General features: G+C 45.2%; 2 protein-coding genes across 5 annotated transcripts in view; both read left to right on the top strand.

Annotated features, from left to right (window-relative positions):
- Vps53 (VPS53 subunit of GARP complex) overlaps nt 1-24,862 on the top strand; it is a 151,400-nt gene that overhangs the window by 52,839 nt on the left and 73,699 nt on the right. For all 4 annotated transcript variants that reach the window (XR_005090317.1, XM_028866779.2, XM_037200743.1 and 1 more), the window contains exons 8-11: nt 8,925-9,003; nt 12,511-12,654; nt 13,099-13,241; nt 16,255-16,396. Coding sequence is in view for 3 of the 4 variants with exons in the window: in XM_028866779.2 (XP_028722612.1) it covers nt 8,925-9,003; nt 12,511-12,654; nt 13,099-13,241; nt 16,255-16,396 (508 nt within the window). In the remaining variant the exon portion in view is untranslated. The remainder of the gene's footprint in view (nt 1-8,924; nt 9,004-12,510; nt 12,655-13,098; nt 13,242-16,254; nt 16,397-24,862) is intronic.
- On the top strand, nt 22,254-24,049 carry LOC114691448 (protein disulfide-isomerase A3-like). Its single transcript, XM_037200745.1, has one exon. The coding sequence runs from the start codon at nt 22,392-22,394 to the stop codon at nt 23,907-23,909; it is 1,518 nt and encodes a 505-aa protein (XP_037056640.1). The 5' UTR covers nt 22,254-22,391; the 3' UTR covers nt 23,910-24,049.

Here is a 24,862-nt window from a genome sequence, read left to right as displayed (position 1 = left end):
CCTGCCTCTGCCTCTTGAGTGCTGGGTTTACAGGCATGTGCCACCTCTTCTAGGCCTTTTTTTTTTCCCCTAATGTTCTTGTTACTCTGATCAGAAATCACTGCCATCTGCTATTAGGGAGAGGAGGGATGTTTTGCTTAAGGGAACACAACCTTAAGCAGGTTCTAGGGGCCAAACCTGCAGGCACAGGCAGTTGGTATGCCAGAGGCCTGATCTTCTTAAATAGTTTAACCCTTGGCCCCCTGCTGAGTGCTGGGTTTACAGGCCCACAGACTCAAATCAGTGTTGTGAGCATTTAGGGTAAGGATGCAGACACAGCTTCTGGCATCCACAGCACTGTGATTTGAGCCAAGTAGATACTTCTAGAGCTTGCCTTCAGAACTCCCTCCTGCTCCTGGTATCTACCACTTCTTGTCTTTATATTTTCTTTTGTTTTAGATATGCTTTTTTCATTTTGTGTGTGTGAGTATTTTGCCTGTATCTATGTATGTGCACTATGTGTGTGCCTGGTATCTGTGTTGATCAGCAGAGGGCTTTGAATCCCCTGGAATTAGTCACACAGGCAATTGTGAGCCACCATGTGGATGCCGGGAACTGAACCCAGGTCCTCTGCAAGAGCAACAAAATGTTCTCACCTGCTGAGCATCTCTCCAGCCTCTGTGTCTTTTCATTTTTGAGAAGCAGCCTTAGGCTTTGATTTTCTTCTTTATCTTATTCTCCCAGGAAACCCACAGACTATCTAGTCTGTTGCCCCCTTTCTTGCCTGGCTTTTGACTCCTTCCTATTAGATCTTTTCATAATTTCTAAGAATATGAAGCAGGAAGGGAGGTTGCTGCATGTGCTGGTATACCGTCTTCCAGTGGAGATGTCCAGGGATTGTTAAGGAATGTCGGAATAGGTTTGGCAAAGTGCTAGGGAAATCGCCACCCTTCCCTTGTCCTTCCTAACCCTTTACACTTAGAGGTGGCTGGTTGCCATATCAGACTGGGAATGTGAACAGCCAAGAATGCCCACGAGCAGGACTTCACGAGTCTAGGCAAGAAGGACGGCGGGTAGAGGGAGCAGGCTGCCCTCAGTGGGTCAGGAGGAGCGGGAGGTAGCACAGGCTGCTCTATCTTGGGGTGACTGACTCAGTGATCTGTTGCCATTCTTTCGTTTCTCTCATCTCCCTAGCAGACATGTGCTGTGTGCCTTCTGTAGCCTAGGCTGTGGATGCTCAGCACGTGCTCTTGCACTGAGCTGCAGTCCCAGCCCTGTCACCCCCGCTCCCGATTTTTCTGATCCATAGTTAGATTAGCATGGCAGTTCAGGCCCTCAGACACCGAGAGCAGCTGCATTTGACTTTAGATTTTAAGAGTCTGCACCTAAGAGAGATCACACCAGATTTATCTTTGTGTGTCTGGTTTATTTCATCTACTCTTAAGTCCTTCGGGTTTATCCATATTGTTGCAGATGTCAGCATCTTCTTTTTAAAAGCTGGATAAAATCCCACCGCATATATGCACTATGGTTCTTTAACCCATATCTGTCCATCAAAAGACACGTTTGTTTCCGTATCTGGCCTGGTGCAAACCTACTGCTGTGAGCAGGGCAGGGCAGCTGTCTGTAGGGTGTGGAGTTCATCTCCTTTGGGGACATAACCTGTGTAGATTCATGGGCAGTTTTTGAGAACTTCATATCATTTTCCATCATAGCCTCACCAATTAACGTCTCTGCCAGTGGTAGTCAAGAATTCTCATCCCACACCCTCACCAACACTCACCATTTCTCCTTTTGAGATTAGTCATCCTGGTGATCTGGAATCTCAGTTTGGAGGCAAAGATGGGAAAGTCGGGAATTAGCTACAAGTGAGGCTTTATCTCAGTGAGGTTTGGTCTTCTTAAATTTATTTGTATGTGTGTATGTCTGTGTGTACTTGTTGGATCCCTTGAAACTGGAATTAATGGTGCTTGTGAACCATCCGGCAGGCGTGGGTGCTGGGACCTGGAATCTGAACTCAGTCCTCAGGTTGAGCAGCAAGTGCTCTTAACCACTCAGCTGTCTCTCCAGCCCCTCATTGGTTTTAATGTTTATTTATTTACTTATTTATTTGTTTGATTTTAGTTTTTTTGAGACAAGCTCTCTCTATATAGTCCAGCCAAGAACTCACTTTGTTGACCAGGCTGGCCTCGGACTCACAGAGATCCACCTGCCTCTGCCTCCCAAGTGCTGGGATTAAAGGCGTTCATCACGTACCTGGCTTCCTTTTTGGGGTTTTTGACTTGCACATCTCTGGAGATGAAGTAATGATGAACATTTTTCATATATCCTGTTGATTTTATATGTCTGCCTTGAAAAACATGCCTATTTAGATCCTTTGCCTGCTTTTAAAAATTACATTGATTTTATTTTGGGGGTGGTGGTGTTTGGGAGTCACAGCATGTGAGTGGAGGCCAGAGGACAACTTTTGGGAGTCATTCTCTTCTTCCACCGTGTGAGTTCCTTGGCTCCAACTCACATCCTCGGTTTGGTGGCAGATACTTTTTCCTAAGTGTCTTATTGGCCTCTTTGCCTGTGCTTCCTTCCTCCCTTCCCTCCTTCCCCTCTTCCTCCCTCCCTCCCTCCCTCCCTTCCTTCCTCCCTTCCTCCCTTCCTCCCTTCCTCCCTTTGACAGGGTCTTGGATATCCCAAGATAGCCTTAAACTCTCCATGTAGCTGAATATGATCTTGACTTTCTGACCCTCCTGCCAGCCCCTTCTGAGTACTGCGACTACAGGTGTGTGCTCCCACGCCTGGTCATGAGGTGCTGGAGCCTGACCCAGGAGTGGCTAGCTAGTCAGGCGCTCCACCGACCCAGTATATCCCTGGCCCCATTTGTTGTCTTTATTTTGTCCTATCCAAGCTCTTTATATGTTTTGGATACTAACCTTAGTGAGCTATGCAGTTGCCAATATTTCTCCTGATTCATAGGCTGCCTTTTCATTTTGTGGATTTTTCCCTTTTCTATATATAAGTTCTCTTTAGTTTGAGACAGTTCCATTGCTTTATTTTTTTCCTTTTTTTTTTTGCCAGTGTTCTTCGGGTGCTATTTGCTTTAAAAAAAAAAAAAAATTTTTTTTTTTCCAGGCTGGAAAGTTGGCTCAGTGGTTAAGAGCATTTGTTGCTCTTGTAGAGGACCTAGGTTCGATTCCCAGCACCCACATGGCAACTCACAACCTCTGAGGACACCAAGCATACATTTGGTGCACAAATACACATGCAAGAAAGAAAGAGAGAGAGAGAGAGAGAGAGAGAGAGAGAGAGAGAAAGAAAAACATCCATCCACACACAATAATAAACTAAATAAATCTTTAGTTTCTCAAAGGTATAGTTTTATAAATTTGAAGAAACTTAGTGAGCACTATCAGAGTGGCATTCTCTTAAAGCAGTGATTCTCAACCTTCCTAATGCTACGACCCTTTAATACAGTTCTTCATGTTGTGGTGACCCCAACCACAAAATCATCTTCATTGCTACTTCATAACTCTATTTTTGCTGTTATAAACTGTAATGTAAATCTCTGTGTTTTCCAGTGGTCCTAAGTGACCCCAGGGAAAGGGTTGTTTGATAACTCCCCAAGAGGTCTTGACCCACGGGTTAAGAACCATGTCTTAAAGTGAGGCAGGAGGCAAGGAGTCCTATACTTCATCAAATCTGTCAGCCCTGCAAACGTCTGTTGCTCCTGGCTGAACTTGCTCTTCGTTTCTAACCTGGGTCTGTGCTTGTCCTGTGGTGCAGCATGTCCTCGTCTGCAGCTCTGAAAGGAGTGTGGTGCAGGAGTTGCCTGTTTGCAGGGCTCCACTGCCGTCGGTCTTCAAAGAGGTGCTCAAATTTTGAGCAAAGTCCAGACTGCCTATTTTTAGCATCATTTCTGGTGAATTGTCCTCCCTTATGTTTATATAGTGATGGTAGATCCATCTGGAAATAATAGAAATAGCTGTTTGTTGGGAAGGAGGAAAGAAAGCTGAGAGTTACCCTTGCGTTGCTCAGTGTAATGCCTTGCTGTTATAAATTGCACACGTCACACGCAAGGCTGCATTCTCAAGTCTTTGCCTGTACGTTTGAAATATGAAGTTCATGGGCCTTGATTTGCTATTTCTTTCAACTACCCTTCTGGCAAATGCCTAAATGTTTAATGTAGCGTTGAAGGAGAGATTTTTTTCTTTAATAGCTTTTCATTTCAAATCCTCTTGGCTTAAGCATATTCACAAGAGCAAATGCTTCTAGACAGTCAATATTTCCTGAGAAAGAATGGAAGATTCTTGCATTTCTTTAAAAAACAAAACAAAACAAAACCTGGGAACCCTTATATTTTCCCCACCAGAGTTATGTCTAACTGCTTACATGAGAGAGAGGTCTGGCAGGTTGGGAAGTCACATGGTGTAGTGAAAAAAACAAAAAAAGAATGGAGGGGTCTGCCTAGCTATTTGACAAGTTCTGTCTGGGCCTCTTAGATTAAGCTCTGAGGGCCACATTCCATGATCTCAGAGCCTCCCGCCAAGTCTCTGCAACACTCCTGGTTGAGGTTCTTGGGAGCACTATTGCCTTAGAGTATTTGACTGATCTCTTGTATTCAGTCAAGGCATTCTGTGGGGTCAGGACACTGTTTCAGAGCAGTGGCAGGTGTCTTCTCTGGGCTGTCACGAGATAATGAATATACACTGGTGTTTTTCTGTGAAACTCGAGGTCTCCTATTTTGTTGTCCCTCTGCCACCATTTCTTATGAGTGACATTACATTAGAGAAGGGCACCTTTGAACAACCCTGTCGTCCCATGGCATGAATGATGCCAGAAGCCACTTCTTGATTTTTTTCTAGGCAACAGGATGCTCTATTTCCCAGTAGTAACCAACTTCAGATCGCTGTCACACACAACAGGCTAAGTTTACTTGGATGATGAACTTTTTTGTTTGTTTGTGTTTGAGACAGGGTCTCTCTCTATAGCCCTAGTTATCCTCGAGCTCACAGAGATCGAGGTGTGCCCACACTCAGCTGCCAGAAGGAAGGAACTTCTAACCCTTCCTGCCCTGTAGCACGAATGTTAGAAGCTCTTGTTAATAAAACAAACCTGAGGCCAGGTATTGGGGGTGAATGCTGGAAGATAAGAGAAGCAGAACCAGCCACAGCTTCTTCACCTCGCCAGTTCCTCAGCTGATGCTGTTTCCTCAGACTGGAAGCCTCTGAGTCCTCATCCAAATGGGTCTCAGCTGAACTGCTGCTCAAAAGCCTAAAAGCTTAACCAGCCAAATGCTTCTAGTTTCTTGTCTTCATGCCTTATATATCTTTTTGCTTTCTGCCATCACTCCCTGGGATTAAAGGCTCACTTCTTGGGATTAAAAGCGTGTGTCACCATGCCAGGCTGTTTCCAATGTGGCCTTGAGCTCACAGAGATCCAGAGGGATTTCTGCCTCTGGAATGCTAGGATTAAAGGCGTGTGCTACCACTGCCTATCCTCTATGTTTAATATTGTGGCTGTCCTGTTCTCTGACCCCAGATAAGTTTATTAGCGTGCACAATATTTTGGGGAACACAATACCACCACACTGCCCCACATTAGTTGGTGGGCTGATGATAAGATGATAAGCTTGTCAGCTGTCTCTAGGGTCCTGTTTGGACAATCGATCACTGCCTCAGTGTCTGCTACTGTGAGGAAATAACAAAGAAAAACAACCTGAAAGAGGTAGTGGTGACTGGACTAGTGGCGCACGCCTTTAGTCCCAGCACTCGGGAGGCAGAGGCAGGAGGATCTCTGTGAGTTCGAGGCCAGCCTGGTCTACAGATCGAGTTTCAGAGCAGCAAAGGCTACTTAGTGAGACCCTGTCTCAAAAAAGAAAGAAAAAAGGCTCTGGCAACACAGGTAAGGCAGAGCATCATGTAGGAAGCAATGGTAGAGCAGAGTGGCATACGTGAGGCCAGGAAAAGTACAACAAGGATCTGAGGACAAAATCCACCTAGGTGAGCCAGTAAGATGGCTCAGTGGGTCAAGATGCCTGTTACCAAGCCTGACAACTCCAGTTCAATCCTTGGGATCCATATGATAGAAGGAGAGAATTGACTCCTGCAAGTTATCCTCCAGTTTACACACACACACACACACACACACACACACACACACACACTCACCAAAACTATATATGTATATATACACATATACTCCCTCTAGCGCACTGCCCACCCCAGCCAGTGACCTACTTCTTCAAACCATGCCCCATTTCTGTGTTCCATCATTTCCCAATTACCTCATCAAATGATGAATCTGTCAGCCGATTAGTCCATTGGTGAAGTCTGTCCTCATGGTCCAGTCACCTCCCAGCAGCACTACCCTCAACACAGGAGCCTTTTGGGAGATTGTTTATCATCTGTAACCATTACAGAAGCTGTGGCTCACATCTCACCCAGAAAATGCCTGTGAATGTGATCTATCTTTGTCAATAATGTCTACGGGGGAATAGCTGCTCTTTCATCTCCATCACTGGGAGACAACCACTGCTGCAAACAATTCTAGGCTGAGGCTTATTTTTCTGCTCTAATATTAATTATGAATCCCTCTTGCTACCACTTGTAAAGGTGAGTGCTATTGCCAGATCAAACTGTAAGCTGGGTGTTGTGAAATAATCAGTACTAGAAACACATTAAAGGCCTCTATCCTCTCTCTCTCTCTCTCTCTCTCTCTCTCTCTCTCTCTCTCTCTCTCCTTCTCCATGTGTATCTGTGAGTGCCCTCAGAGGCCAGGAAAGGCTGTTGAATCCCTGAATTGTAGTTACAGATGGTTGTGAGTCACCTGGTATGGGTCCTGGGAACCAACTCTGGTCCTCGGGAAGAGCAGCCATGTGTGCCTTCACTGCTGAGCCGTGTCTCCAGCCCCCTTCCCAGGGGTTCTTAGTTGTGGTCCACATAGAAGAAGTAACTGTCTACAAGCGGCTTACTAGTGACACGGCTCAGTCTGCTGGTCTCAAGGGCGACTCTGAACATTGGAAGTCATTACCAGTGAGAGCCTGGTGACTCCCTTTCTCTGGTGCTCCAGTGCCAAGACCCGTCATGTGCTTTGGCTGTCATTCCAGCCCCCATAGTGTTAGAATCAGCAAGGACATGGAGGTTGGGAATTGTAGTAGAGTAGTCTGGAGGTAACAGAGGCAGAGCTGAGCCCAGCATCCTCGTTGAGCTGTCAGTGACCCTGACCATGCATACCTGTGGTCAGGGCTGGGCCTCACCTACAGGATTTGTCCTGTGGATCAGGAAAGAACTGGTGCTGTCTTTGTGTTTCTAAGAAGAGGGTCAGAACAGAGGAGCGTGAACATCTGGATCTCTGCCTTGTGACCTGGCCCCACAGTAGACAGTCTGCTGGCTCGCTCTGGGGAGTGGCAAGATGCTCTGAGGGACAATTTTATGAAAGCACATTCTTTTCTCTCACATCAGACTTTACACTCAGGGGAAGTTTCCAGATGTCTCTTGGGCAACTCCAGGTGGGGGTGGGGTGGATTCCAGCATAGCCTTATCTTGAACACAAACTTAAAAGAATATAAACTCACCTGTAGGAATGGTTTAGAACATTTGAAGACAGTGGAAAAACCCTGGAAAGTATTTGGAATCAGGCATGATTATAACTATGCCACAGGAAGAAACTGAGTGTTCTGGGTCATGCCTATGCTCTCGTTAAAAAAATAAAATCTCAGCCACTTGCCAGGTTCTCCTCAGTAGCCAAAGAAATTGTGGTTTTAGGTTGTTCGCTATTTCTAGAAACTTTATAAAATCAATCCAGAAGTTGCAGGGTGGAGTCCAAGAAAGGAGGCATGCTGTTTCATGGTGCTTTTGGCAAAGCAAGTCTTTACGTCAGGCTCAGGGAAGTCCAGCAGCTGCCCAGGAGCCTAGTTCTCTAGCTCTATGCCTGGCTGGGACAAGCCAGGTGTCACCAGCAGAGGCAGCTGGTGGCCAAGGAGGACATGATTGCAGTACTCACCGATGGACACTTCCTGTTTCATCCTAGCTGCTTCTCCTTTCTCCTTTCAGTGGAGCTGAATAGTTCTTGAGCACCTAGTATTCCTGCAGATGCCATAAAGAACCAGCCCACCCCACCCCACTGTCCTTCTACATGTTTTTCCTTACAGTTCAGTCTTTTGTTCACACTCTCTTCAAGCTAAATCTTCACCCAATGTCCATCACTTGTTTTGCCCGTCTTATTTTGCTTTGTGAGACAGGGTCTTGAAAGTGCATCTCAGTCTGGCTTTGAACTTGTGACCCTCCTGCCTCTACTTTTTCAGTGCTGGGATTACAGATAATGCCCATCGCTCTTAAACAATAGTTCATTGATCACCTGGCTCTTTTTTTTTTTCCTTAGAGAACATTCTTTTTGTTATTTGTTTTCAATGTTATGTTTCTGAATTACAATATTATAAAAAGCAAATGTAAAACCCCTCTGAAACAGTCTGAACCACTCTTCCCACTCTGTGCCCCATAGAACAGGAAACTTGTTTCAGTAATCCAACAGATTTGTGTTTGATCAGGGTGCTGTTATATAATATTTCCCTGCAGTAGAACCACCCTCAAATGGAATTTTGTAAAGATCAGCATATATACCGCACAGTAGGTAAGAGTGACCTAGAACTGTATCCTGAAGGGCTGAGAGTATAGCTCAGTGGTAGGGCACTTGCCTCTCATGCCCAAGGTCATAGGTTCAGTCCTTAGCACTAAAAAAAAAGACAGTAAGACAATCCATCCTGAAAGGCCTTCATCCAAGTCATAACCCCCAATTCTCTGTGACCTCTCTTACCTAGCTGTACATCCCTTTTCCTTCCCGGGTGATCACCTGCACAGTCCTGGAGACTTCAACAGTTCCTGGCCCTGTGGATCCATTATATACAGGGACTTGAAAATGGTACCAGTCATTAATACAGTCCCTTTTCCTCCCAGGGTGAAGGCTGCGCAGACTGAGTTGGGACAGCAGATCCTGGCTGATTTTGAAGAGGCGTTTCCTTCTCAGGGTACCAAGGTACTGGTTCTCAGTTTCCCTCCAATCTCTAGGTATTATCACTGTTCTCATATTCCAGTCAGTGAGTGGTAGCACACGTTGTATCACTCCAGAAGTGTTGGCAGGCACAGGCCAGCTATCTACCCACTCAGACTAGCCTCTGTTTTAAGTATCACAATGCAATGCTAATTGTTTATCTGTGTCCTTCCAGCCTCAGAAAGAGGACTTGGGCCAGGATTGTGATTTTTTTTGGTAGAGTACCTACCTAAGCATGCATGAGGCCTGAGTTTGATCACTAGCCCCATATAAACTGGGTGTGGTGATGCATGTCTGTAAAGTAAGCCCTAGAAAGGTGGAGGCAAGAGAATCAGAAGTTCAAGTTCATCTTGCCTACATACTGAGTTTGCGGCCAGCCTGGGCTACATGACATCCTCCCTCTGGGGGAAAAATGAGGATTCATTTGGTTTAATTTAATGTATGTCAAATGTTGCATTTTGTCTGCCCTATAAACTTGCTTTTTTCCTCAAAGCTGTGTTTTTTTTAAGAAAAGAAACCTTCAGACCACAATGTTTTTTCGATTGTTACATAACACTGGTTTTGGTTTGGTGAAAAGACAACTGGGAGGCGTGTCTAGGAGCTTATGTAACTCATGACACAGTCCAGAGACTCACTTTTAATGGTGGGAATCCTCTTCTCTGGGATCCTCGAGCTCCCCGGTGGTGGAGCTGTCTCTGTTGTGTCTGCGAGGCCTTCGCTTTCGCTTGGGAGCTGTTGGGTACATGTCTCTCACACAGGCTTCCCTCCCTTGGCTGTCATTGTGCTGGTAAACTGCTATTAGCTCCATACTTCACATTGCAGCAGATGTCATCTTAATGCTTTGCATGTGTCAGGGAGGACAGAACCCGCAGAAGCTTGTTTTCTCTATTATTTGAGCTATTTCAAGAGAAAGCATTGTTGAAGGCAGAAGCAAAGCCGAGCACATGGCCAGCAGCATTCCTCACTGGGCTCTGTGGGTGGAGGTGGGGATGGATATACGTTCACTTGTGAGCCAAGGAGCATTTCCTGCATTTGCTCTATAATTCAATAACTGGAAATATCTTAATCGCTTTTCCTTTGTGCTCTGTATTAGGAAGTAGGTGGAGATGGCAGCCCTGGCTTTGATAGATTGCTTTCTGTAGGCAACCAGCTCCTAACCTTAATGCCTTTGTGTTTTTCAACTGACTGCCAGGAATCTGATATTCATTTGTGAAGCACTTTGCTTCGAGAACTGCATCTTTTAGTCACCTGATGTAACTCAGGAAAGGCATAGATTGGAAAGCCATTATTCCTGTTGGCCCTCTGAGGAAAATGAAGTTCTCAAAAGCAAAAAGGGATTGCCTGGTTAGTGGCTTTCTTTTAAGGCTACTGGCTAGTTGTAAACAGTAGTCTTCCTAGGCAACTGCTTTCCTGTGCTCTCTGTCGCATCCCATTGCACAATGTTTCAGAAGGATGTGGGTGAAGGCTATCTTTACTATTTGCCTATCATCTAACCATGGCCTACTTTCTACCTTTTCTCCCAGGTCCCAGTGGGCATATGAAGTTAAAAGGGTTTAATGACCTGACTTCCTTTTCTGGCTGTTACTTAATGGGATAGTGTTAAGTTTTCTTTTTCCTTTTTAAAAGGCTATTGATTTTTCTAAAAGGCCTTGTGTTACTAATCCTGTTTTGCAAATTGGAACCAAAACATTTTTTTTAAAAGTATCAATTAGTGGGTATGCCTATCACTCCAGCCAGCATCCTGGAGACTGAGGCAGGAGGATCATGAGTTAGCTCAGACTACATAGCAAGATCTAGGCCAGTCTGGGATATACAGGAAATGTCCCATCTTAAGAAAAATTAATTGAAATTTTAAAATGAAATATCCAAATGTGGTAGTTTGAATGACAATGGTCCCCATAGGCTCATACTGGTCCCCAGTTGGTGGAAGTGTTTTGAAGGATTAGGAGGTGTGGCCTTGTTGGAGGAGGTGTGCCCACTAGGCAAGGGTTTTGTGGTTTCAGAAGCAGAGCACCATTCCTGGCTCTCTCTCCGCCTCCTACTTTTTTTTTTTTTGGTTTTTTGAATTTTTTTAGCTTTCTTTCTGAGCTCACTTGATCCCAGCTGCTCAACTCACAGTCCGCCTGCCTGCTCCGAGTGCTGGAAAAGCTGCCCCCCCCCCCCCCCCTACTTTTGAATAAGTCTCAGCCACTGCTCCAGTGTCCTGCCTGCCTGCCTGCTGCCATGCTGGACCATGAGCACCAATAAACTCTTTCTTCTATAAGTTGCCTTGGTTATGGTGTCTCTTCACAGCAATAGAAAAGTAACTGAGACACCAAGATAATCTAGTAAATTTTTTGTAAATGAGAAAATTTGAACCTCTGAACCTGTAAGTTTGGGCCTCCATGACTTGTCAGTGAGCTCAAGCATTTCCATCCCGAAGCCAGAGGGCAGTATGTTCAGAGGGCAGCAGAATAGCTGTTCAGAATAGAGCATGTCACATTATATCTGAACGTCAATTGAGATGGACAGAATTGACAAAGACAAACAGCCAGGAAAGCTGTGGGAGAATGTCTGCTCATCCTGATCTAAGTCCATTGCTGTTCAGGTGAGGTTGAGTGACTTCTCCCAAGGCACCAGGCCATGTAGCTAAACCAAGAGCTCCCAAGTCTTCTTTCGTACCGGAGGGACCCTGGTCAGCACATACAGTCAGTGATACACCAGCAGGTCAGGGAGATCCAGTTGCTTTGGCAGTCAACAAGGCCCTTCTTAGCTGTGTATCCTTACAGCCCCTCCCCACTTCAGTCCTCAGGTCAGGGAAGCAGTGTCAGAGTATTTCACTTTTGGCAGTCTGTCTGGATGATTGGCCATCAGTGAAATGAGTCTGGTGGTTTAGAATTTGGTGTGGGTTTTTAAAACCACCACCTCTTTGTCATAAATATAGCTCTTTAAGAATGGGAATGGCAGTTGGGTATGGTAGGGCATGCCTGTGATCCCAGCACTTGGGAGGCTGGAGGAAGAGGACACTGAGTTTGAGGCTAGCCTGGGCTACATGGCAAGGCCTTGTCTCAAAGCTGGCAAGCAGGCAGGCAAGCCAGCTGGCAAATAAGCAAACAACACATCAGGGATCCTAGGAAGACTGGAAGCAGGAAAAATGTACATGTGAGTGACTGACTTTTGGGCCCCTTTAGTAGAATTTCTGCTGTCATTCTGGCTTTTTAGGTCACTTTCAGTTTCGACACAAAAGTAACCTTTCCTGTGATCTTTTCTGGCTCTGTTTTCTTGAATGCCTTGTTGAGTCATGGGCAAGTTTTTAGGTTGGTCACTGCAAGACTAGCAGCTACTGTTCTTTTCTCGAGGAGCCAGTAACTAAGATGCCAGTCTCCTGCAGCAAGATTGGCTGTCCAGGGAGAGGGGTGAGGACAGGGAGAGACCAGGAAGAAGCAGCTGCCACGGGCCAGGAGATGTACAGGTGCTTCCAACATTTAACTGCTGTGTGCTGTTGTTCCCCAGAGGCCGGGAGGACCCAGCAATGTCCTGAGAGATGCGTGCCTGGTGGCTAACATTTTGGACCCCAGAATCAAACAGGAAATCATCAAAAAGTTTATTAAGCAGCATCTATCAGAGTATCTGGTACTTTTTCAAGAAAACCAAGATGTAAGTATTGGCTAGATGAAACAGTTCAGTTTTACTGAAAAAGGAACTAATGCTGCCAGGCCCCCTGACCTGTAGTTACTGGTACGATGAACTGTCTGATAGTGTTGTGCACTGAACCACAGAGCCCTGGGCTGACTTTACAAGTTAGTGGATCTTCACCATTTGAGTCGCTGACCATTTTGAGAAATTAATGAAAGCTAGCTTCTCCCCAGAAGAATGTACTTGTGCGTCACACTTTACATACAGTTTTAGGAAATACACAGACCCCTGATGCCCAACCATGGACCATAGGTGGAGAACTAAATTCTGTTCAAGTAGACAGCATGGTGTAGACTCAGAATCTAAGTTGGAGAAACATGGAGGTTGGCTGTCTCTTCTCTTGGGTCCTAGCTTTTGCTTATTATACTTCTGAGCACTAAGTGGTGGTGTTCCCTCTCTCACGAGGTCGCCTGGCTGGACAAAATTGATAGACGTTATGCCTGGGTGAAACGTCAGCTTGTGGACTATGAGGAGAAGTATGGTCGGATGTTTCCACGGGAGTGGTGCATGACGGAGAGGATCTCAGTAGAATTCTGTCACGTGACGAGGTAAATTTCCGCTGTCTCCTGCTTCCAGACCTGACTTACAGTTCCATGTGACCTGAAAATCGGGCACTTTTTCCATCTCTACCAAATGATTGGTGCCACCCTCATACCAACTACAGCCTCATCCTCTCTTCGCTTCCTGGCTCCAGGACTTCCCTGTCACCTAGCCCTTGCCCCAAACAGCACACAACTGCGCTGCCCTCCCTTACCAGTTTGGGGCTCACCAGGCAGATTTGTCCAGAGTGATTTCCCCTGCATCTGGATCATGTATATCGGAACATAGTGCGTCCATCCGTCATCATTTGACTTCTGACTTGATGGGTGGATAGCTCTAAAAGAGTAGGGTAGTTTCTTTTTTAAGTGCATGGCAGACACTAAGGAAAGAATTTGTTGAATGCATTTCCCTAATACAGTGTTTCTATTCTGTGATTTCTAATATTGGCATCTGACCTCTCATTCATCCACTCTGCTGTATTTGTGAGTATAGCCTAGGCCACAAAGTTCCTTATTGAAGAATTACACCCTAGCAAAGTTAACTCAGGAATATCCAGGGCAGATAAAGCCAGAGTCAAACTTTTTTATTATTTATTTGTAACTATATCAAACAGTGTGGTAAATGGATTTTATTACTATAGTTTCATTCTAACAGCACATAATTTTATTTGACTTTAGGTTAATACAGGAGAGAAAGGGCCTGCATCTAAACATGACACAGCCACCTTAGTGTCGTTTATGCTGGCTCTCTGTCTCTGCCCCCTCCCCTCTTTCTGTCTCTCTGCCCTCCCCCCCCCTTTGCACATTCACATCACAAATTTACGATGGTAGTCATTACACAACAGATTTTTTGTGAAACCTTTGTTTTGTCTGATGCAATTCACATCACAGCACACTTTGTATTACCACTCCCCCATCCCCGCTGGCATACTGCTGCCATTTACTACCTTAACATACATTTTCACTGGACTCTGTGGTTTACATTCGGGTTCACTTTGGGTGGTGTACCTTCACAATGGCTGTTGTTAAAGACACACATGTGCTACCATAGATTCAGTATTTTATTTAAAGATTTATTAATTTTTGTTTTTTTTTTTTTTTTTTTTTTTTTTTTTTTGTTTTTCGGACAGGTTTCTCTGTGTACTTTGCGCTTTCTGGAACTCACTTGTAGCCAGCTGCCTCGAACTCACAAAGATCGCCTGGCTCTGCTCCGAGTGCTGGATTAAAGCGTGCACCCACGCCGCAAGATTTATTAATTTTTATGTGTATGCATTTTTTGTCTGCATGTATGTCTGTGCCCCACATGTGTACCTGGTACCCACAGAGGCCAGAAGAGGGTATAGGATCACCTGGAACTGGAGTTGCTGATGGTTATGAGCCAACATGTAGGTGTTGGAATTGAACCTGGATTCTCTAGAAGAGCAGCCAGTGCTCTTAACTGCTGGGCTATCTTTCCAGCCTCTAGATACAGTATTTAATAAATAGGCAAGTATTAATTCATGGCTAGTTATGGTTGTCAGCTTCTAAGTCTTGCTGGCAAAGAAAGAGTGAACTTCTTGAGAAATTGCTACTGATTTCTCTCAGCTTCAGTTCGGCACACTTGCCAGGCAGGCTGTGCAAAAGGAAGTGTGCGTTAGTTAGACTGGCAGTGCACTAAAGACAGCAGGTCTCTTCGAGCATCACCGCCTGCTGTGGGCCCAGCTAGGGCATGCTGCTGCCAAGCTTCATTGTCGGGATTCTGGCGGACATCCTACAGACACATCGTTCTCAGACACACTCAGAGGTTTTGTTTGGCTGTCATTGTGCGGGAAGATGATGACAGCGCAGTACCTTCTAAGAACTCACCTGTCACTGTTCCCAGATAACCTCTATTCTGCAACAAGAACACCTAGGGGAGGTACACCTAGGCTCCACAGGCAGGAAGCAGACAAACATATAGTGTCCTCTTTTACTGGGCCTCTGATGGACATTTCTGGGGCCTTGATCTGGATGATGAGATGTGTATTGAGCTTTCTGGAAGATAAAGAGCTTTGTAATTAAGTAATTTATGACAGGCCGGGCAGTGGTGGCACACACCTTTGATCCCAGCACTAGGGAGGCAGAGCCAGGTAGATCTCTGTGAGTTTGAGGCCAGCCTGGTCTACAGAGTAAGATCCAGGAAAGGCGCAAAACTATACAGAGAAACCCTGTCTCGAAAAACCAAAAAAAAAAAAAAGTAGCTTATTACAATATATTGTTATAATTGTTGTATTATCATAAGTTACTCTTATGCTCTTATTGTGCATAATTTATAAATTAAACCTCTCCATAGAGACATGTGTGGAGAAAGCATAGCATGTGTAGGGCTACATATCTAGGTTTCAACTATCTGAGGAATGTTCTTATAAAGTGCCTGTGTCAGGAGGAAGACTATTTTATTCCCCAGGCTTTAGACTGAGTTGGTAGTAGACCTCAGAGTTTGAAATGCTCCTGTACATTTTTTCCCAAATGAAAGCTATTTCCCTTCATACAACACACACACACACACACACACACACACACACACACACACACACACAAAAAAAAAATACACTTTTTATTTTTATCTATCTATCTATCTATCTATCTATCTATCTATCTATCTATCTATTTTTTGTTTGTGTGTTTGTTTCTTGAGACAAGGTTTCTCTCTGTAGCCCTGGCTGTCCTGGAACTTGCTTTGTAGGCCAGGCTAGTCTGGAACTTACAGAGAGCCACGTGCCTCTGCCTCTTGAATGCTAGGAACATATATATTTTTAAATATATATTTATTTTTTATTTATGTATATATGTATATCCTGAATATATTATGTGCCCCCATGTGCATGCCTGGTGCCCATGGAGGCCAAAAGAGGGACTCAACTCTTGTGGAACTGGAGTTACAGATGGTTGTGACTACCATGTAGGCAGTACTCTTAGCCAGCAAACCATCTCTCCAGCCCACTTTGTCATGTCCTGAATGGAAGATGTTTGTTTGACCTCAGTCTCCTTTCTCTATTTGAAGGACAGAACTTTCCAAAATCATGCGAGCCAGAGCTAAGGAAATTGAAGTGAAATTGCTTCTCTTTGCGATTCAGAGAACAACTAACTTTGAGGGGTTTCTTGCAAAACGCTTCTCCGGTTGCACCCTGACAGACGGAACCCTGGTAAGACCATCCTGAGGGAGCTGGGTCTGGGCACCAGAGCAGGGGTGACCAGGCTTCTTTCACTGTTTCTCTGTAAAGTGTCAATATCTTCTCATCCTGTGACTCCTGATCTCTAGTGATCCTCTCCTCTCAGCTCCAGAGGAGCTAGGGCCCCAGGCACATGCCACTGTGTCCAGTTTAAGTTTTTTTTCAACAAGGAAAATGGGCCAAATAAGTGATTTACAAAACTCCTAACAAAACTTGATGTGGACTCTAAGCTTGACGTTATTGTTTTGTGGGTGGTGGTGTTTTTCAATTCCTGCCGTGTGGCACACCCTGAGCTGTGTGCGTATTTACCTGCAATCAGTTACTGTGTTTCTTCCCCACAGAAGGTCCCACTACGGTCATTTTACTCCAGAGCTCACAGAATTGTAGCTACTCTGAGAGAAGAATAGCAATGTAATCAGGCCTGGAGCACCACTCACCCCTGCAATGTTCTCTAGCTCCCAGCTTTCCAGTCCTAAGGTCCTGGCACTTTGGTAGGATCCTCTCCTTGCCTGCATAAGACCCCTCAGCATGGAGATTTGGTCCCTCAGCACTGGGCTGAAGAGAGGTGGTACTGTAATTGAGTACAGCAAAACCGCTGAAGAGGACCACTCCATGGGTAGAAAAAAATATTATTGGGGACAAACTATGGCTGTTTCATGAGAGTAGAAAGCAGAGCCATCTGTAAGAGCAAGTGGACATTATAGGGTTCCTGAAGGCTTAAGGCAGACCCCTCCCTCTCAGGACATTTTTTTTCCTGTCTTAGGTAGAACGGGGTCCCTGGGCCAAGCCTATCAGGTCTGTGACTGTGGCAGTCAGGCCAGTTTATGGGTAGCAGATGGCCATTTAGATAGAGAGGAGAGGAAATTGCAGTTTTCTGATGAGCAAGTTCCTTGAGTCACAGAGTTTCTGAGAAATGCTGGGGGTTAGGTTTCTGTTTCCTCATGGCCATCTCTGCCCCCTACCCCACCCCTTCCAAGCTCAGGTAGCCATTGTAGGGTATTGGCAACTGTGTGCCATCTCCGCCCCCCACTCCCCCCTTCCCAAGCTCAGGTAGCTATTGTAGGTGCTGGCAACTGCGTGCCACCTTCGGAGCCCACTTTATGATATAAAAATGGTGATAGTCCTGTTTTAAGACAATGTCTCAAGCCCCTGTCTGCTTAGATTCACTCATGATCTTATTAAAAGACAATTGGAATCACAAAATACAAATTTCCATACTTAACCTAAGGTGTGTTGAAGCTGGTGTGGTGCCACAGACCTGTAATCTTGCTTGGGAGGTGAAGGCCAAAGGACCAGAAGTTCAAGATCATTCTCAACTACAAATTAAGTTTGAGGCCATCATGGGCCACATGAGCTCTGACTGAAAAAACAAACAAGGAAAGAACAACACAAAAACTTAACAATAAATAAGTAAATAAAATATATAGACAGTCCTCCACATACTAACTCACTTTCAAAATTGATTTTATTTTAGTAATAGAGGAAAATATAGGTCACAAATGGATGAAAGTATCCTTGTTTTAGTTACTTTTCCATTTCTGTCGTGAAACACCATAGCTTTCAGAAGGAAGAGTTTTGGGCCTGTGAGAGGGCTGAGAGTCCGTTGTCGTCCTAGCAGGAAGCATGGCAGCATGAAGGGGGACAGCTAGAGGAGCAGGAGAGCTCACACCTTGAAGCAGAAGCAGAGAGCAAACTGGGATGGCCCATGGCTTTTGAAAGAAACATCAATGCCTGCTCCCTGAGACACACTTCCTCCGCAAGGCCACACCCCTAAAACCTACTCAAACAGTTCCCAACCAGGGAACAAGTATTCAAATGCCTGAGGTTATAGGGAACATCTCGATCAAACCACCATAGTCCCTAAGGAAAATGCAAGTCAGAAAAGCCACTGAAGGAAGTGTGTGACTGGTGGTAGGGCTGTAGCTAGGTGATAGAGTGCTTGCCTTGCATGCACAAGGCCATAGGTTCAATTCCTAGTACCGTCAAAAACAAGAACAACAACAACAACAACAATAAAGTAATCCCAGGGAAACGTGTCCCTGCTGAGAAGCCTTGCCTGGCAGCACCTGCCAGACGCTTGTGTTGGCGCTTCTCCCCACAGTCCTGCCCGAGCCCTGTTCTCAGCAGAGGCTTAGACAGCCTGGTTCACCCTCACAGGACAGAATTTTTAGCACTGAGTACCAGGCCCACCCTGGATCTAGTCCCCAAGCTCTCAGGGTTTCTGGCTAGCCAAGCTGGGTAGAGCATAAGGATTGCTTCTGTGGGCCAGAAATCCAACTACGTGAACAAGGCACAGACCACAGATATCATAATATCATTCGGCCAAATGCCTGCTTTGAGCCATACCCGACCCCTGTCAGCGGGACCCGACTCCTGGTCACTCTAGGATCACAGGACAGATGGCCCCGCTGCAGCTGATGACCAGGGAAGCCTGCAAACATAGGTCTGTCCAGGACACATGACTTTGCCACCAATCCAAGAAATCCCTCAGGGGTCGGCAGTGTGGAGTGGAAATGGCAAGGTATAGATTTATAGAAATGGGTTAATTTAAGATAAAAGAACAGTTAGCAAGAAGCCTGCCACGGCCATACAGTTTATAAGTGATATAAGCGTCTGAGTGATTATTTTATAAGTGGATTGTGGGACTGCGGGGCTTGGGGAACCTGGAGAGAAGCCCTCCAGCAACAACATTTTATCAAAGTTAGCAGACTCCCTGGAAAGCAAATCAGGGAGACCCTGTCTGCTGTTTGTTTCTTTTTTTTTAATTTTATAATTTGATTTAACTTTACATATCAGCCACGGATATTCCCCTGTCCTCCCTCCTCCCGCCCCCCCTTTTTTTGCTGTTTGTTTCTTATGCCACCTCCAAAACTCTCTCTCTCTCTTATACACACACACACACACACACACACACACACACATACACACACACACACACACACACACACACACACACACACACACACACCTCTGGCCTCCCTCTGTCACTTGAAGGCCTTGTGGACTTGGACAGATAAGGGGCATGATGCACTTGGACTGGGGAACCTTAAGGATGGGCCTGCTCTGTTGGTCTGCACTACTGCTCCCAAGTTCCATCCCCATCCTTCCTTCAGCTCTTCCTGCAAGAAGTGAGCAGCCAGTGTGTGTGCCTCTTGCCTCAACTTCTGACCCTGCAGGAGGGATTTAAGAAAGTCTAAGGCTCACTTGCCTTGAAATTAAAAGCAAATGTCTGTATGTGGTTTAACTGTATCCATATGCATTTTTAGTGACTTGATGATTGGATTGAAGGTGAGCAAATTCTATCCAGTCTTCTGCTGAAAGCAGAGTAGATTGGGGTTAACTGCTTCTCTGAATCTGAGTTTTCTCTTTCTTTGTCTTTCTTAAAAGTAAGAATCCTCCCTACATCCTGCTGCTAGGGTCCATTTCCTCTTGGCCAGTTCATAGGTTGCCCTTCCAAACAGAATTATCATTTAGTTTAGGGGTCACTTTAATGTAATGTATATTTTCTCAGCTTAAGAAAACAACATTATAAAGATAGAAAGTAGCAGAAACAATCTTCTGTTCTGTCTCGCTTTGGGTTTTGGATACAGGATCATGTAGCCCAGCCAGACCTAGAATGTGGGGTCCTCCTGCTTCCACCTCCCGGGCCTGGGGATATAGACATGCACCACTACACACACTTGTGCTCGTCAGCCTTGACGCTTACACGCAAGAGCATGTAGTCAAGCATGCCACCCCTCCTCAGCCTTCTGGCAACTTAGTGCTTGCCTTAGAGAGACTGTCAGAAGTGGAGGGGAGCTCAGGGTTTCCCAGGGGTCTGTCATGAGCAAGGAAGTAGCTTTGTCATACCCAAGGAATTCCTGTCAGTGTTTGAAATATTTTTAATTGGTTTCTTTTTTAAATTTTTCTTAAGATCGTGTGTGTGTGTGTGTGTGTGTGTGTGTGTGTGTGTGTGTGTGTGTGTGTGTGTACATGTGTCTGGTACCCAAGGAGGTCAGAAGAAGTTATCAGATTCCTCAGGAACTGGAGTTAAGGATGACTGTGAGGCACATGAAGCTGGAATTGAACCTTGGTTCTCTGTAAGATCAACAAGGGCTCTTAGCCACCGAGTCATCGTCACTCTAGCCCCTAGAAATGACTCCTTGGTGCTAATGGAACATGTGCTTCCATTTGAATGCATCCTACGGGGGAGTTAGGTTGTGCCTATGTCTAAGGAGACAGTAATACTTAGTCAAGATAGAAAATTTGGAAATGATAGGTAAAAATGAAGAAGCAGAAAGGAAGGGATCAATTTTCTCACCACAGTTGAGGACTGGGTTGCTCTTGTACATTTTGTAATTAACTGCAGGTCATGTCTGACGAGAGTCTGCCATTCTGGTCACTGGAGAGAAGGCCATGGCCAATACCTGGGCTTTCCCAAACTGCTTTGCCTAATAAATTCTGCTGCTGGTGTGTTCTAATAACAAAATGGCACAGCCCTCACCTTTTCAAGTGTGTAATTGAGTACACTCACAAGGTTACTCCATCATTCCCACTATCCAGTTCCAAGACATTTCATCACCTCAGAGAAAACCCTTTTACCAATCACTTCCAGTTACCTCCTTCCCTCAGTTCTGTAAGGAAAAAATGCTCATCTCTTTTTTGTCTTTATGGATCTGTCTATTCTGGACATTTCTCATCAAAGGAGTCACACAGTAATTGGTCTTTTATGTCTGCTCCCCTTCACTTATGATGGTATTTTTCTTTTAAAGACTTATTTATTTATTATTGTGTATACAGTGTTCTGTCTGCATATATCCCTGCAGGCCAGAAGAGGGCACCAGATCTCATTACAGATGGTTATGAGCCACCATGTGGTTACTGGGAATTGAACTCAGGACCTTTGGAAGAAAAGCAGTGCTCTTAACCTCTGAGCCATCTTTCCAGCCCTTATGATGGTATTTTAAAGGCTCCCCTATGCTATACCATGCATCAGTACTTTGACTGTTTTATGACTGAATAATATGATCGTGGGTTGTAGATATTACTTATCTCTTCATCTGATGGACAGTTGGAGTTTTTCTATTTTTTAGTTGCTATGAATAATGCATGAATATTGCTGGATTGAAGCTCACTTATAAATGGTGAGTTTTATATGAATCATACTGTAATTTAAATAGTTTTTATCTTCAAATAAATAACCTCTTCACCACCATCCCGCAACCCCCCAAGTAATACCTGCTTGGTTTTTTTTTGTTAGATTTTTTTTTTCCAAACAATGACTTATGTAGCCCAGACTGTGCCTCAAACTTGCTATGATACTTTGGTTTTCCTTCAGTGCATATATAAAATCTTTCACCTTTTTCAAACTAGCTTTGTATCCAAGGCTGACCTTGAACACCTGATCTTCTGCCTCTGTCTTCCAAGTGCTGGGATTAGTTACATGCATGCACCTTCACATCCATCTGTTCCCTACTTGTTAAACGTTAATAGAGAATAAAATATTTTTAAAGTAAGTTCTTTTTCTTCATAGTTGGAGCTTTCCAGTCTGTTTTTGAGGCTCTCTTATGAACATACACAGTATACACATTCTGTTTTCTGTACAGAAAACAAAAACCTGTATATGGAAAACATTTATGAATAAGTATTAGTCAGACAAGAAATTCCTCAAGTGTGTTCTGTGCAGAGGCTCAGAAGAAGATGAGAAGTTGTACTGGACAGATGCTTATGGTTCAGTGGGAGAAAGACACCTTTAATACCGTCCCGATGTGAGGTACGAACATGTGGCAGCAAGAGTGGAGGAGGAAATCGGCGGCTGCCACACTGCGGCCCCCGAGCCGGCCTAGGGGGTTGGGACCTCGGCAGCAGGTCCGCCCGGGCCAGACGCGCGAGCGCAGGCAGCGGCTGCAGGTTGCGGGTTCTCCCTTCTCAGTACCTTCCCCCGCCCGGGTCCCGACCCTCCGGCCGCCCCCCGCCGCGTCTCGCCGCCATGCGCTTCAGCCGCCTAACGCTGCTCCCGGGCGTGGCGCTGCTGCTCGCCTCGGCCCGCCTCGCCGCCGCCTCCGACGTGCTGGAACTCACGGACGAAAACTTCGAGAGTCGCGTCTCCGACACGGGCTCAGCGGGCCTCATGCTAGTCGAGTTCTTCGCCCCCTGGTGTGGACATTGCAAGAGGCTTGCCCCTGAGTATGAAGCTGCAGCAACTAGATTAAAAGGAATAGTGCCATTAGCAAAGGTGGATTGCACTGCCAACACAAACACCTGTAATAAGTATGGAGTCAGCGGCTACCCAACCCTTAAAATATTTAGAGATGGGGAAGAAGCAGGTGCTTATGATGGGCCCAGGACCGCCGATGGAATTGTCAGCCACTTGAAGAAGCAAGCAGGACCAGCTTCCGTTCCTCTCCGGTCTGAGGAAGAATTTAAGAAGTTCATTAGTGATAAAGATGCTTCAGTGGTGGGTTTTTTCAGGGATTTATTCAGTGATGGGCACTCCGAGTTCCTAAAAGCGGCCAGCAACTTGAGAGATAACTACCGATTTGCACACACCAACCTTGAGTCTCTGGTGAAGGAGTACGATGATAACGGAGAGGGGATCACTTTATTTCGTCCTTTACATCTTACTAACAAGTTTGAAGACAAAACTGTGGCGTATACTGAACAAAAAATGACCAGTGGCAAGATTAAAAAGTTCATCCAGGAAAGCATTTTTGGCATCTGTCCTCATATGACAGAAGACAATAAAGATTTGATACAGGGCAAGGACTTACTTACAGCCTACTATGATGTGGACTATGAAAAGAATGCTAAAGGTTCCAACTATTGGAGAAACAGGGTGATGATGGTGGCAAAGAAATTCCTTGATGCTGGACACAAACTCAGCTTTGCCGTGGCTAGCCGAAAAACCTTTAGCCATGAACTGTCTGATTTTGGCTTGGAAAGCACCACTGGAGAGGTTCCCGTTGTGGCTATCAGAACTGCTAAAGGAGAGAAGTTTGTCATGCAGGAGGAGTTCTCGCGGGATGGCAAGGCTCTTGAGCGGTTCCTGCAGGATTACTTTGATGGCAACCTGAAGAGATACCTGAAGTCTGAACCTATCCCAGAGACCAACGATGGGCCTGTCAAGGTTGTGGTAGCAGAAAATTTTGATGACATAGTGAATAATGAAGATAAGGATGTGCTGATTGAATTTTATGCCCCTTGGTGTGGTCACTGTAAGAATCTGGAACCCAAATATAAAGAACTGGGAGAGAAACTCAGCAAAGACCCAAATATTGTTATAGCCAAGATGGATGCCACAGCCAACGATGTGCCTTCTCCATATGAAGTCAAAGGTTTTCCTACCATCTACTTCTCACCAGCCAACAAGAAGCTAACTCCAAAGAAGTATGAGGGTGGCCGTGAACTAAATGATTTTATTAGCTATCTACAACGAGAAGCTACAAACCCCCCTATAATTCAAGAAGAAAAACCCAAGAAGAAGAAGAAGGCACAAGAGGACCTCTAAGCAACAGCCAAACGCACCACTTTGTAAAAGGACTCTTACACCAGAGATGGCGGAGCCATCGGAGAGGACAGAGTGGACATCCTCTGAATCCTGTTCAGCTTTCTCTAAACTGTTTCTTAGCTGCACTGTTGATGAAAACACCAGGACCAGTTTATGTTTGTGGTTTGGGGAGAAAATTATTTGTGTTGGGAAGAATGTTATGGGGTTGGGGGGAATTGAGTTGGGGGTTATTTTCTAATTTTTTTTGTACATTTGGAACAGTGACAATAAATGTGCCCCCTTTAAAGAAAATTTTAAAAAAGAAAAAAAAAAAAAAAAAAAAAAAAAAAAAAAAAAAAAAAAAAAAAAAAGAGTGGAGGAGGAGGACAGTAAACACCAGGTGTGCGCTGCCCCAGCCTGCGGTCTTGACTGTCAGCTGAGGCCCGCGAGCTGCCTCTTAAAGTGCCAGTCAGGAACTGAACTGCTGCAAAGTGTTTATGGAATGAGAAGTGCAGAAAATGTGGGGCTTTCATCTCCTAACTGAAAGCTCTCTCCTTCAGGGAAAGGGGAAATGGCCTTAAATTTCAGCGTTCCTTCTTTGATAATGTAACATGTCCAGCCAGGGCCTCCAAAAGGGACTTGTTCGTGCAGGCCCAGATGCGGAAGTGCACCTGACTGAAGCCAGACTCTTCTCACAGTAAATGAGACAGCTTGGCTGGCCTGTGTGTGGCCCCTTCTGTTTGGAAGGTGCTGGGAGTCCCATGTGAGCCAATCAGAGGGAATTAAGTTGCTATCTGAAGAACTTTATCTTCCCGTGTGGACTTGAGATCCACTGTCATCGTCGCCAAAAGAAAGGATTCTTTTAAAATTGGAAATCCCTTCCCTTCTTGGCAAATACTTCATCTAGCAGCACAGAGTTTATAGAATATGTCATTCAAGTTATTTAAAATCCAAATCCAATTCTCCCTGGTCCA

Source organism: Peromyscus leucopus, chromosome 8b (assembly GCF_004664715.2).
Source record: "Peromyscus leucopus breed LL Stock chromosome 8b, UCI_PerLeu_2.1, whole genome shotgun sequence".
NCBI classification, from domain to species: Eukaryota; Metazoa; Chordata; class Mammalia; order Rodentia; family Cricetidae; genus Peromyscus; species Peromyscus leucopus.
Note: the sequence above shows the minus strand (reverse complement) of the source record. Positions and strands in the feature narration are given on the sequence as shown.